The 15,000-nt window shown below is 37.1% G+C and overlaps 1 protein-coding gene across 1 annotated transcript in view; it reads left to right on the top strand.

Moving 5' to 3' along the window:
- LOC144980192 (uncharacterized) overlaps nt 1-14,185 on the top strand; it is a 20,546-nt gene extending 6,361 nt beyond the window's left edge. The window contains exons 4-6 of the mRNA XM_078927766.1: nt 2,736-2,809; nt 11,894-12,058; nt 13,759-14,185. Coding sequence (XP_078783892.1) covers nt 2,736-2,809; nt 11,894-12,058; nt 13,759-13,884 — 365 coding nt within the window. The 3' untranslated portion in view covers nt 13,885-14,185. The remainder of the gene's footprint in view (nt 1-2,735; nt 2,810-11,893; nt 12,059-13,758) is intronic.
- Nucleotides 14,186-15,000: the final 815 nt, after the last annotated feature.

Raw genomic sequence — 15,000 nt, 5'->3', positions numbered from 1 at the left:
ATGACGTCAAACTGCCAGTCCTTTTGGATTTCAGTATCAGGCTATAACATAACGATGGCTACGCAAGAACCCTATAGGACCTATAGTTTGACGTCATTTTTTAGTTTTGTGCCACGTCTAGTGAGTTGTCGTTAGTAGTGCTCATAGAAACAAGAGATCCCATTGATTGAACTTTTGAATACAACTGACGATTTGTTTTCTTTTGTGGCCAAAGACTTGTCTTTTGACGTCATTTTTTGGTCAGTGTCATGCTATAAGTTTACGATAGCTACGGCCTATCCCTCCGTAACCACGTTCCAAGACCCCCACCAACAATAACAATAATACAAGTAAACAACATAGTGACCAACAACGCACCTAACGACTTTGACAATATTTAAACTGTAAACAATGAGAAACAGATAGTCAACACTGAATATTATGGGATTCAACAGTCTTGACGTCATTTCCTTCATAATGACGCATAGTAACTGGTTCTAAATTATCGGAACAATGGGGGACGCCATTATCTCTGTCACTGCCCTTATGAAATACTTCTCCGACGAGCATAAAAGCGTATCCAGAGGAGAAAAATATTCTTAATCTGATCATGTTTTAACTTTTATACATTCTGATCACATGACATGTGAAAAAGTTTTAACCAGCTAAAAAGTACCGATTTTCTTTGTTAAGAACCAAGTTGCTGTTTGCTGGGCGGAAATGACATCAGACTATAATGGTAAAACAAAAAGATACCATTGAAGTTGGGATTTCAAAAGAACGAGTACACCATATCGTGACATCTCTTTTGGGTTACAGAGAAGTCTCTGCACGATGGATCTCAAGACAGCTGACTTGAGAAATGAAATCGAGGAGAAATAAAAACCCATTTGTACCCAACATTTGAAAGGAATTGACAAGTAAGGAGAGATTTTTCTACAGGTAATGATGGGTCTGGGTTCTCCACTACAATCCGGACACCAAAATGCAATCCATGAAGTACAGGTATATTATGTATCCTTCAAGGCCAAGAAAATCCAAGGTCATTGTCTGTGGGAGAAACGTCTCGTTTACCATTGTCTGGGACATGGAAAGCATAGTTCACATGAAATTTCTTGAACAAGGTCAAACGGTGAACTCTGAACAATATGTTTCAACTCTACGATCACTTATAAATAGACTCGCACGTGATCGACGTGGGAGAGATTCGATATTGCAGCATGACAATGCGTGAACACACCAATCGTCAATCCCAACACGCAATAATTCGTTGTTTTTTGTTGGGTTTATTTTGGGGGGGGGGGGTTGTTTTTGTTTGTTTTTTTGTTTGTTTTTTTTTGTTTTTGTTTTTTTTTTAATTGAGCATTTATATTGGGCAATATCCACGAATCGTGCTCAAAGCGCTTTACAAGGGTTCCCTGGCCAACCGCAGCATCTAACATGTAGGACGGGACATGACCCCTGGTAGGTGATATTACAATTTTTCGGACATAGATAACGCTGTTAGCGGCCAGGTACTCATTTTAACCTGAGAGCTGTGAGAGAATGTGAGTAAAGAGCCTTCTCCAGTGAGTCAACTATGCGCCGTGCGAGGCTCAACCCAGGACCTTCCGATCCGAAAGCAAGTGTCATACCGCAAGACCACATAGCCGCACAATGGTACGATACGTAGCTGAAATGATAAGCTTTCTTTTCATGTAGTATGTAGCAATGACTATCCCGCACAAATCTTTGGGCCTCTTTTTCGCTCACGAAGTGCCCAAATTCGCGACAAAATATGTAGCAATGACTATCCCGCACAAATCTTTGGGCCTCTTTTTCGCTCACGAAGTGCCCGAATTCGCGTCAAAATATGGGACGAAGCCGTTTCGTAGATGCTATTTAAAAAAATTAATTACGACGCTGTTTATCGATGAATATGACTGAAAGTTGGCACACTGTTAGAAAAAAGGTCATTTTAGATTATGTCAAGCGACAAAACTCGTGCAATTACCAGAAGACCGTTAAAATAGATTTTTACTCTTTGGAGTAAAATATTTCTAAAACTACCGGGCGTGGAGGTTTTGTCGCTGACAAGGTAATACATGAACATTTCTTCTTTTTGGTTGCAAAATTTCATATGAATATGACGAGTACTTTTCCCGTATCTTACAAAACACCATCCTAATTTGCTCTTCAAGTTTCAATCTTTTAATCCACTTATTACGCAAGATACAACCAAAGGTCGAAAAAAATGCCGAAAAAGCGTCCCATATTTTCGCGTTTTTTTTCCTCTTTGCGGGTCATCCAAATAAATGACACCTTTGAAACTGCATAACTTGTTTATTTATGAATGGATTTTCAAAATTCAAAAACATTTTTACTCAGTGGAGATAGGGCTTTGGTTTTAGACAAAAAAAATTCCTCAAAAAGAGAAAAAAAACATTTTTCATAGTCATTGCTATAGTATGCTTGTATGTGCTATCAAAAACAAATGATGTTATTTTAAGAACGGTATTTATATATCAGCCCATCCTTGTAGTTATGTCACCTTATGATTCAACACGTCACCTATTCATTAACTATGCATTGTCCCACACTTCCAGTGTGTTTTGAACCCTGAGAGAGGAGGATGTGACGTCACGAGTTCTACTTCCCATTGGCGGTCTTTTATATAATTGTTGAGACCATCTCTTGGATGTGTAGTTCTCACTAAAGTCACATTTAACGAACTATAACCGTTCAAGATTAATGATAACTCTTGCTCTTTCTTTCAGTTTATGAGGTGGATTATCAGATGAAGTTTTGTCAAACGTTCAAGCCAGTTCCAGAATGCACCAACGATACATATGTAAGTGTGCAAGGAAAAATGATTACATAAGATTGTATTGATTGAACAAGCAAATATGAAAAACTTAAGAGGACATATCAAAAATAACCTCGTTCAACTCCTGTACCGTTTGGTGCGCCAATGGAAGTTCGGCCAGTAGGTGTAAAGACATTGCCATATAAAGCAAATAGGGCGAAGTGTTCCAATCCGGACATTTTGAACTCGGACTCCTTCCCAATCTAACTTCTATTTCAACGCCTATTTTTAATAAGAATTATGACATAGAGCCGAGTTCCAATTTAACACAGCCAGAAATAAATGCATGATATAATTTCAGCCAATTTCAGAGATGTTCCGTGTGATTGAATGAAATAAATCCTCTCACTCTTTTTTCTGTTTGCGTTAATGGTTTGTTTTGATTTTTGTTTTGTTTTTTGAAGTTTTTGTTGTTGTTGTTGTTGTTGCTGTTGTTGTTGTTGTTGTTGTTGTTAACATTAAAAGAAAAACATATTTTAGAATGGTCTTATTTATATATTCATTGTGATAAAAGTTGGATTGTATTGCTTTGTGGAAGTTTTTTTTTGTTTTGATTTTGATTTTGATTTTTGTAAATGGCGATGAATGTCAACTATGGTGAAAACTTAAAACGTCTTTCTTCACTTTTCACCTACAATTTCTCGCTTTAAAAAGCTAGTGTATGTGGGATAAAGCAGAAATAAAAACATGAAATAAAAACATTGATATAACATCATTAACTACATTAATAGAAACAGCAACCACCCTCGTTCCTTCTTTGAAAAAATATTTTTTAAATGTAGCACTGCGTGTGAGCAAACTTTCGAAAAATAGAGAGATAATCAACGTTGCAGCCACTTCCTACAAAGAAGCGGATATAACATACCATTTAAATACACAGGCGCCCCCCCCCCCCCCCCATTTTCATATAAACCTCAATACACAAGTAATAGAGTGAGTACTCATCTTCTTTACTTGAGCTTTTATATAATATGCGCAATATTCACTAACGGTGCTCGAAGCGCTTTACAACGGGCTCCTAACAGACAACAACAAATAACACGTAGTACAAGACATGACGCTTGGTAGACGATATTACAAATTTTTTTTTATAGAAAACACCTTTCGAAGACCCCGACGCCGACTTTGATATAAACATCAAAATACATGTGAAGAACCCAAAATAAAAAAACGGCATATTACTTGGTTCAACCCAATATTCAACCCACCATTGCCCTTTGGATATACAATGTTTAGAATCAAGTCTAATAAACCAAGCCACAGTCGCTGAAACTAAATCAAACAATCAGAGAAAATAAATAGGACTAACGGAAAATAATTTCAAAACCAGATCGTCTTCTAGGTTCCATGCCTGGTCCAGGCTTCGGATACTGCATGAATTATCTCTCTCCATTCCTCCCTGTCTCTTGCTTTTTCAAACAGTACTTGGATTGTTAGGTTGGTGAAGCCCTTCAGTTGGTCTATGTGTGTTTTTCTTTGTCTCCCCCGGGCGCGTTTACCATGTATTTTTCCACAACTTGCCAGGTATTCATTCTTATCTTTCCTTACTATATGTCCGAAAAAGGATAGTGGTCGATCCGCTATTAAGGGCATTAGTTTCCTTTGTTGGTATGTTTGTTTTAGCACTTCTTCGTTCGTTTTGTGTGCAGTATACGATATTCTCTGCATCCTTCTCAAACACCACATTTCAAAAGCTTCAATGTTCTTTTGTGTTTCTGCATTTGTAGTCCAGCTTTCGCATCCGTATAACAAGATTGGCCACACGTAGCACTTCAAGACTTGGAATCTAATCCCGAACGACATCTGTTTGTTTTTCAAAATGTTTCCGAGGTCCATGAAGGCCTGTTTGGCTTGAGTTATTCTAGCTCGTATGTCTCGGTTACATCTTCCATCTGTTGTCACTATTGAATATAGGTATTTAAAACTTTCTACGTTGGTAAGTTGCTCGCCGTGAATCTTTATATTGCAGGTGTTGTTGTTTTCGGGGTTTTTCTGTATTACCATGCATTCCATTTTGGTGATATTCACTTCCATTCCCTTGGCTTCACTATCTACTACCACTTTGTCAACAATCTTTTGAAGTTGGATTTCTGATGTTGCAACGAGTACCGTATCGTCTGCGTATCTTATATTATTTATGTTGTGACCTCCTACTTTTATTCCCTCCATATTAGTTATGCCCCTCATGATTGTTTCTTGGTATAGATTAAACAGATCTGGTGAGGCAACACACCCTTGACGTACTCCTTTCTTAATAGGAATGGAATTTCCTGTAGAGTTTCCGATTTTGATAGATGCCTGCTGGTTGTAGTATGATGTTTGCATGAGTCTGAGGTCTTTCTCATCAGCGCCAATGGAGTGCAGTTGTTTTAGTATTTCTTCGTGGCGTACTCTATCAAAAGCTTTTTTGTAGTCGACAAAACAGAGGTATAGTGGGGTCTGAACCTGTATAGCTCTTTCACTTAAAACACGGAGGAGGTATATTGCGTTCCTTGTCCCTCTGTAAGGTTGGAATCCATATTTTTCTTCTGCGATTCGGGGTTAATCTTATTCCTTAGCCTGTTGATAATTATACGCAACAGTATTTTGTTGATGTGGCTTATTAAACTTATAGTTCTAAAATTTTTGCATCTGACTGCACCTGCTTTCTTTGGTATCGCTATGAAAATAGAGTTACAGAGATCTTCTGGAATTTTCCCAGTGTTGTATATATTGTTGAATAATATGTGAAGTTCATCAATTGCTAGATCTCCTAGGCTTTTTAATACCTCTACAGATATTTCATCAGGGCCTGTTGCTTTACCATCCCTCATTCGTTCCATGGCATGTTCAATTTCACTTTTGGTGATTTTTGGTCCGCTTAATGGTCCTTTGAATTTCAGTGGTGGTTCATTTCTATTTTGATCATTGTACAGTTCGCCTATTTATTCTACCTATCGGCTTTCTATATGTTGTTCTTCAAATAGCAGTTCCCCTTGTTTGTTCTGGATACAACTTCCTGCTGCTTTGCTTTTCCTTTTCCCTGATAGTTCTTTTATTCTTTGGTGAGCTTGTTGGGGTTAGGTTTGTATTCTCTTTCGATTTCGCAGCATTTCCAGTCTAGATAGTTCTCGTGTGCCTCGATGCATTTGGATTTAATGTGGTTGTTCAATGTTTGGTATTCTGCAGACCCTCTGTTGCATTTTCGTCTTTCTTCAAATAGGTTTAGAATTTCATTTGTCATCCATTCCTTTTTGCTGTTTATTTGAGCTATTGGTAAATGCTTTTCTGCAGTTGCTTTGACACACTTTTGGAATATATCAAATTGTTTTTCACATTTTTCGTTATCAGGTTCACTTTGGCTTTGTATCATGAGTGCACTTTCAAATTCTTCTCTCATTTTTGTTTGTATGCCATTGTATTTGCATAACCTGTAATCTCTCTTTATTCTACCAGCTGTTCTCTGAATAGCTTTAAACTTTATCCTTACTGTACAAACAACTGGGACATGGTCACTGTCTACATCGGCGCCTGGTTAGGTTTTGCAATTTAATATGCCATTTCTGAATCTTGATGATACTGCTATAAAGTCTATCTGGTTCCTTGCTCTGTCCCCTGGTGATTGCCATGTCCAGGTTCTTCTTGGGTGTTGTTGAAACCAGGTGTTTGAAATCATTAATTTATTTGTTCTACACCAATCTGCCCAGATGTTTCCTCGTTCATTTCTGTCTCCAAGTCCATGTGGTCCGATTATGTCACCATCTCTGCCTCTGCCGATCTTAGCATTTAGGTCCCCCATAACCATAAGGACTTCTTGTGATTTACACATTCGTTTTGCTTTGTCTAGTGAATGGTAAAACTCTGTCATATCTGCATCTGTCGCCTCTTCTGTTGGTGCATAAACTTGAATAATATTGGTGTCAACTACAGGTCCTCTTAGTTTAACCAGCAAAACTCTGTCTGAGATTGCTACGTGCCCTTTGTAAAATTTGGTTGATTGTTGGTCTAAGATCATCCCTACTCCTTTTTGGAAAGAGGTCCCACCACTCCATATGATCTTATATGTCGTGTTGTTTTCTTGTTTTGACACGGTTCCCTGCTCTTTCCATCTCATCTCTGCCAGGCCAAGAATATTTCTTTTGAGCCGTTTCATTTCTTTTAGAATGTTGTTTAGTTTTCCTTTTTGGGCACAGGTCCTGACATTCTATGTCCCAATTTTAGTTTTGTCACATTTGTTAAATTTATTTCGCCTAGTAACGAACATCACGCTCCCAACCGAGCGAGGCAGCAGTCTTCAGTGAAAACGTGCTCCCCTTTACGCTGTCACCGTTTAACTTTTTGGACTTATTCATGCAGTTAACTCGGCAAAGTTACAAGAATGGTTTGCCATTGCCTATTCTTGTCGCCCTCTGCAGTTAGCCAGCTTGACCTGTTACCGTTCGACACCACGAGGAGGTTGCAGTAGGGCTTGATGATGATCTATCTTTGCAGACTTGGCATCATCCATTTGTCGAACCAAAACCAGATACAACCTCCATACCAACCACCAAGAGGAAAACATCTACAAGACTCAGCCAACACATTTAGAGATTAAAGCCAGACCGCAGCATTTCATGGAAAATTTTATCTAAAACAACAGGATACACACCATCATCAAAATAATGTAGTTTATGCCTGGAAGAAAAATACACTATCATCAAACATCCTCTAAGGTCACACTTGACACTAAAAAAAGAAATATACAACACGTGTCCGCATATACGAAAAACACCTATTGATCAACTTCGAATTTGCGAAAACAGTCAACAACAACAACAACAACAACAACAACAAAAATAGAGCATTTAAATAGAGCATTTATATTGCGCAATATCCACTAAACGTGCTAAATGCGCTTTACAGGGGGTCCCTGGTCAACAGCAACAATTAACATTTGGGACGGGACATGACGCCTGTTAGGCGATATTACAATTTTTTCGGACAGAAACAATGCTTTTAACGGTCAAGTACTCATTTTACACCTGAGTACGGTGAGAGAAAATGAGTAAAGACCCTTTTCCAAGGGCCTAACTATGACGGTGACCACAATAATACTCCTATCAAATGTTATTTGGGAAACATTTTCATTGGTTTCTACCGGTTAAATAATGTAAAACAAACCAAACACTGACAAACTAACCCCTAATGTAAAACAAACCAAACACTGACAAACTAACCCCTAATGTAAAACAAACCAAACACTGACAAACTAACCCCTAATGTAAAACAAACCAAACACTGACAAACTAACCCCTAATGTAAAACAAGCCAAAAACTGACAAATTAACCCCTAATGTAACAAACCAAAAACTGACAAACTTACGCCTAAAGTAAAACAAACCAAACACTGACAAACTTACCCCTAAAGTAAAACAAACCAAAAACTGACAAACTAACCCCTAAAGTAAAACAAACTAAAGACTGACAAACTAACCCCTAAAGTAAAACAAACCAAACACTGACAAACTTACCCCTAAAGTAAAACAAACCAAAAACTAACTAACTAACCCCTAATGTCAAACAAACCAAAAACTAACTAACTAACCCCTAATGTCAAACAAACCAAAAACGGATAAACTAACCCCTAATGTAACAAACCAAACACTGACAAACTAACCCCTAATGTAAAACAAACTAAAAACTGACAAACTAACCCCTAAAGTAAAACAAACTAAAGACTGACAAACTAACCCCTAAAGTAAAACAAACCAAACACTGACAAACTTACCCCTAAAGTAAAACAAACCAAAAACTAACTAACTAACCCCTAATGTCAAACAAACCAAAAACTAACTAACTAACCCCTAATGTCAAACAAACCAAAAACGGATAAACTAACCCCTAATGTAAAACAAACCAAACACTGATAAACTAATCCCTAATGTAAAACAAACCAAAAACTGGCAAACTAACCCCTAAAGTAAAACAAACCAAAAACTAACTAACTAACCCCTAATGTAAAACAAACCAAACACTGACAAACTAACCCAACAGAATAGCAGAAATAACTTCATCAGGATTCAAATTCATGTGCCAACATTCTTCTGACACCAACAAATAGTAAAACAGTTATTATAATCTTGGTGTTAGGTCGTCTGTCTTGTCTTTTGTTTGTTTTTTAAAATCATTGTTCTTGATTTGTTTTGGTTTTTGCTTTGCTTTGATTTTTGTTCTTTTGTTTTGTTTTGTTTTATTTTGTTTTGTGGGGGTGGGGGGAGCTCGTTGGTTTTTAAAAATTATTATTTAACCAAGAGTAGCAAAATGAAATAGTTTCCCCTAGGTTTGCTTTGAGACAATGTGGTTCAGCGGTATGGTCTTTGCTTCGTAGCCGAAGGATACCTGATTCGATAACCCGTCGCGCTATCTGACCTTGAGCAAGTCACCCTAGCCATGGCTCATTTTGAGGAGCTGCACTGCGGCTCACACCTGAATTATTTTACTTTTCCTTTGGAACATATACTAAAGAAAATTTCCCCCTTAGGGATGAATAAAGGAAATGTATTTATTTTATTCTATTTATTGCTAAATAACTTCCTAAAGTCACATTTTATATTAATGGCTCGTGTTTTTCTGTTTTTCTCAGCTGTCCCACTATCATAAGTTGTAAAAAATTGTGTCAATCTTTGAATCAATTTGTCTTAACTGAATATAGATTTTGGACCCCATTGATGCCATATCAAAAGTTTTCTTCTTTAAGACCTATAAAAAACTATTTTAAAACCCTGTCATAAACTTCGAGATTTTACATTGTAAAAATGAGAACAAGTTACGCACCACAAAGTAGTTCCGGCTAGTAATTATGAGTCCACGTCAAACTTATTTCCGATTAAAAACAATTCGCTTTAACTGCTATAAACTTACAACTTTACAAGTTTGCCTTAACTTTTGAATGTATAATTTATTGCTTATTACCTACATTCTGTCGCAATTACCGATATGAAATCTTTAGTTTTAAATCATTTGAAATACTGATTATAATATAATATTGTGATAATAACAATGAATGCTGTTCATATAACTTCGACAAGTTGTATCTATGCACGGACGTTTCACAGAACATTCAAGGGTTTTTGAAACATATACGCTTTTAAACTATACGATACAATACGACACTCTCGTAAAGCTGCGAAAATAAATCTACTTGTATCTATCGATAAGCCATCACAGAGGACTGCTATGGAATTGGAATTTTACAATCAACCCCGAGAAGATGATTATGGAAATACGACGGAGAGATCACCAGTGTGGAACGACGTGATAGGAAAAGGATCCAAAACAACTTTGATATGGATATCATCCAAAGATGGATGGAACTGGGTGAACGAAAACACACATCCGACAAAGGAATGGACGTCAGATAATTCGGGTAGAAAAAGACGCAAGAGTTCTGGACTGAGGATCATTGACATTTTTGCAGGTTGTGAAGATATTGGGTATTTAGAAGAATGCCATACCATTCTTTTATATTATGCATCATCTGGAAGTTAGAGATTATCATTCTGGGGTCAATGCAGAGGTGTTTGAAGACTGGCTAAAGAACCATTTGCTGCCTTTCCTCGAAGCACCCAGCCGTATTGCATTGGACAACGCTACAATTCGATGGCCCATGATCACCTCATTGCTCCAACTTCGGCAACAAAATAACTGAGATGATTTCATGACTCAGGCAGCACCACATATTCTGAATTTATCAAAGGCCCAACTATACTCCTAGTGAAAAGAAACAAACCAGAAACATTTTCCAAAGCAGACTGTCTAATCAATGACTTTTGACACGAGGTTGTGCGACTTCCCCCCATATCACTATGAGCGCAATTCAATCGAGCTTATTTGGATCAAAGTAAAGGGAAAGGTGAAAGGTGGAACACCAAATTAATTTTCACCGACGAGGCAATAAATGACATAACAAGGGAAGACTGCTCCAACCTTTGCAAGCTGGAGGAAAATTACATTTTACTGGTTAAAGTGATGCCACGAAATCTTTCCATAGTCGTTTCATTTCTCCTTTTCCTCATCCTCGTCATTAGAATGTGATGACCGATGCAGTATGTCTTTGTTATTGGTGGTGGTGTTGTTGTCGTTGTTGTTATTGCTCAACAACTGTGTATTCTTGTGGAAACAATATATCATAAATTGATTAATTTGTACTTTTTACCAGTTTACATTAAATTTATGAAATCCACTTTGGCATAAAACACAAGCTATTTCTATAAATTTCGCTTTCAAAATAAAGTTGAAAGTGCGTGATGTTCACGTTCATTTGTATTCATCAGTAACGTGTATTGATGGCTATAAAATGTAGATGTTAAGGATTGCCATTCGTTCCAACGTAATCAGATACTGAATGAATATTGTTTAACTTTCAATAAACCGAACTTTCCATTTTAACGAATCCCTTCAAAATGGATAAGCGGAAAAGTCATAATTTTGATACCGTAGATCATCTCTGAGTTACGATCCGTACCAGTCATCGATTTTAATATAGCTGTTATAAGCGAAATCCTATCCTATTATTTTACAATTAATGAAAAAATATTTTTGGTTAAGACAAACTAATTCACATGTTCATACAAACTTTTGCAGCTGTGCATTGAGGGACAGCTGAGAAAAGGTAGAAAAACACGCGCCACTCATTAAAAATCAGACTAATAATTAACCAGTAGACTTTTGAGCAATCAAAACAAAGAATTTGTGACACACCTTCACACGTGATCGGACAAACATAGCTGGTTGTTTTAAACAGTAACGTCAGTGAAATCGACCTCTTTCTGATCATAGTTATTGTTTTCCTACCGCCAAACGGGTGACTAGATATCATACAATTTTCTCGATCATTTTAAAAACTTTTACTTTGACAATTGTTTTCTGTGTTAGATATTTATCAAGCGGTAGATACAGTGGGAATTTTACTTAAAAGGCGTACATCTATAGTAAAATCTGTGTAGTTTGCTGTGTCTACCAATCACTGTTATTCTTTACATTATGACGATTGTCCGAGAGGCGTGGTTATCTACCTGCCTATCTAATCCTGATCCCTCATTTCCCATGCAGACCGTAACGTTAGAGGGATTCAGCCCCCCTGCATTGGTGGAACGTAATTGTCACTGTCCAGCCGGACAGCTGTTGCGCATCGCATCATATTGGAGAGTGCCCAAAGCGGGTAAATGGGGGACGATCTATGATAGTTACCGTAGTTTCAAGTGTGAAGAATATTTGGTAAGGCTCTGGTTTCTTCTTCTTCTTCTTCTTCTTCTTCTTCTTCTTCTTCTTCTTCTTCTTCTTCTTCTTCTTCTTCTTCTTCTTCTTCTTCTTCTACAACAACTACTACTACTACTACTATACTACTACTACTACTACTACTACTACTACTACTACTACTACTACTACTACTACTACTACTATACTATACTACTACTACTACTACTACTACTACTACTACTACTACTACTACTACTACTACTACTACTACTACTACTACTACTACTACTACTACTACTAATTTAACTACCTCTTATCCCTAGGTTATCTTCAATGTTGTTAAATGATTATCGATAACTATTAAAACTTATTTCCGTTACGCAGTTGGTTTAAATCATATTATTAAGATTGATGACAAGTTGTAGTTGTAAATATTTTGAAGTCCAATCAAATTCCTTTGGAATGCGGTATCCCACAAGGGTCAGTTCTCGGACCTGTGCTTTTATTCTCAACATTCATCCACTTTCAAAGGTTATCATGGGCTTTGGCCTCTCCTACAACCAGTATGCTGATGACACACAGTTGTTTGAATCTGAATGTAACAAAAACTTACACAATGTCATCAGTAAACCTGAAAAACATGTACTAGGTGTAAGGGATTGGATGAGTAGGAACACGCTTAGGTTGAATGACGACAAAACAAAGGAATGGATGTAGGGACAGAAGATTTTGGAACGAGAAAAAATTGAAAGTAGGAGAGGTGTCAATAGATATTGTTGACAAGGTCAAATATCTTGGAACATTCTTTGATTCAAAACTGTCGATGGACCCTCAAATTCCTCTCTGGGGATGTTACCAAGAAACTTGTTTCTCTTTTATTTTCAAAGCTTGTTGTTGCTCTGTTGTTTGGTGTCTTGGAAAAAAATAAGCTAGGGTGACTGCAGTCCAAAATAATGCTGCCAGATTGGTCTGCTTCTAAGATTACACTGGCTGCCTGTTGAGAAAAGGGTCAAATTCAAAGCATGTGTCCTACTTATTGTTGTCTGAAAAACACTGCCCCACCCTACTTCATAGAACTCCTAAAGACATTCGACAACCCGATTTTTTCGTCCCTCCAATGACGCCACCCGTTTGGCTATCCCAAGATTCGTACAAAGGTGGGAACAAGGTCCTTTTTCTCATTTTGGTCCGTCAGTATAGAACACCATTCCACAGAGCATCCTGGACTCCAAATCATTGGTGATTTTTTAACACATTTCTTTTTTGACGTCATATACTTTCTATATTGTTTTGTTGAACTAAAAGCCTCATGGTTGAGGATACGGTGCGCTCTCTATTATTATTATTATTATTATTATTATTATTATTATTATTATTATTATTATTATTATTATTATTATTATTATTACTATTATTATTATTATTATTATTATTATTGTTATTATTATTATTTATTATTATTATTATTATTATTATTATTATTATTATTATTATTATTATTATTATTATTATTATTATTAATTATTATTATTATTATGTATTATTATTATTATTATTATTATTATTATTATTATTATTATTATTATTATTATTATTATTATTATTATCTGAAATAAGCACATTTCTCTTTGTCGCATTCAGATTTCGTCATGTTTAACATGTTTTCCTTTAAAATCCAAATTAATTTTTATATATTGTAATTTCTTGTCAACTTTCAGAGTGATTGTGAGGAAAAACAACAGTGCAAAGTCAAAAACTCTGATCGCGATGACTACCTGTGCACTTGCCCTTATTGGGAAAACTGTGCACTGGATATCTTCTGCAAGCCTATGTTCGGGTTCTGAATGCTGTACTTTGGTTTGCTATGTGTCCTTTGTTTAGTCGTGTGTACCGCCCCTGAATTCTGTACTTTGGTTTTTGTGCTATGTGTGCATTGGCTATTCTTATGTACCGCCTCTGAAATATTGTACTTTAGTTGTGCTATGTGTATATTGTCTAATCGTATGTACCGCCTCTGAAATTATTGTACTTTGGTTGTGCTATGTGTATATTGTCTAATCGTGTGTACAGCTTCAGATTTGAATTTTGATTGGATTAATTACCATTAGACAAAGTTTTCGAAAGTAAACATGATATTATAGATTACCCCTGATTGTTTGGTATTTACCTCTATCTTTCAATTTATCTGAGCTTATATATAGTGCAATTTACACTACGTTCTCAAGGGCTTTTTGGACTCCGCAACTGCCAACAGAAATGTCTATGTACTATGCGTGCATTGTCCAGGCTTCTGTCCCGAGCCATTCTACCACATTCAGTCACTCTTGCCTCATCATCATCATTGTGGCCTATCCCTCCTGGACGTGGCCTCCTCTCCAACTGCCAACAGAAACAGGCTTCTGTCCTGAGCCATCCTTCCATATTCAGTCACTCCAGCCAACTGCAACATTTAAGATGTAAGAGGAGACATGCCGCCCGCAAGGCGATTTTAAACTTTCTTTGCGACAGAGACAACGCTGCAATTTCCAAGTACTTATTTTACACAGGACTACGCTGAGAGAATGTGAGCAAAGAGTCCTTTTCAATGACTGAACTTTGGGCTGCTTAGAGCGGGATTCGAACTCTGTACCTTCAGGTCCGAAGGCAAGAGTCTTACCACTAAACCATAAAAACCCCACCGGTCGTACTATGGATTACAGACACTGATGGTTCAGTTGTTAGAGCACTTGTGGATATGACTTACAATGTCGCTATTTTATCATTGGAAAAGTAGAGAGCTTAGGGAGATATATAGATAAGGACTTAAAGCAGAGAGGTCTCTCCTTCGAGGCGGGCCCAAGGATAACAGGTGACAAGACCAGGTGGAGATCCCTTGCATCGCCTCAAGAGACAGCAGGACAGAAAAGGATTGCGTGAGTGAGTGAGTGATAGAGTGAGTGAGTGAGTGGGTGAGTGAGTGA

The sequence above is a fragment of the Berghia stephanieae genome, chromosome 9 (assembly GCF_034508935.2).
Source record: "Berghia stephanieae isolate SIO BIC M18660-M18661 chromosome 9, UCSD_Bste_1.3, whole genome shotgun sequence".
Taxonomy (NCBI): domain Eukaryota; kingdom Metazoa; phylum Mollusca; class Gastropoda; order Nudibranchia; family Aeolidiidae; genus Berghia; species Berghia stephanieae.
Note: the sequence above shows the minus strand (reverse complement) of the source record. Positions and strands in the feature narration are given on the sequence as shown.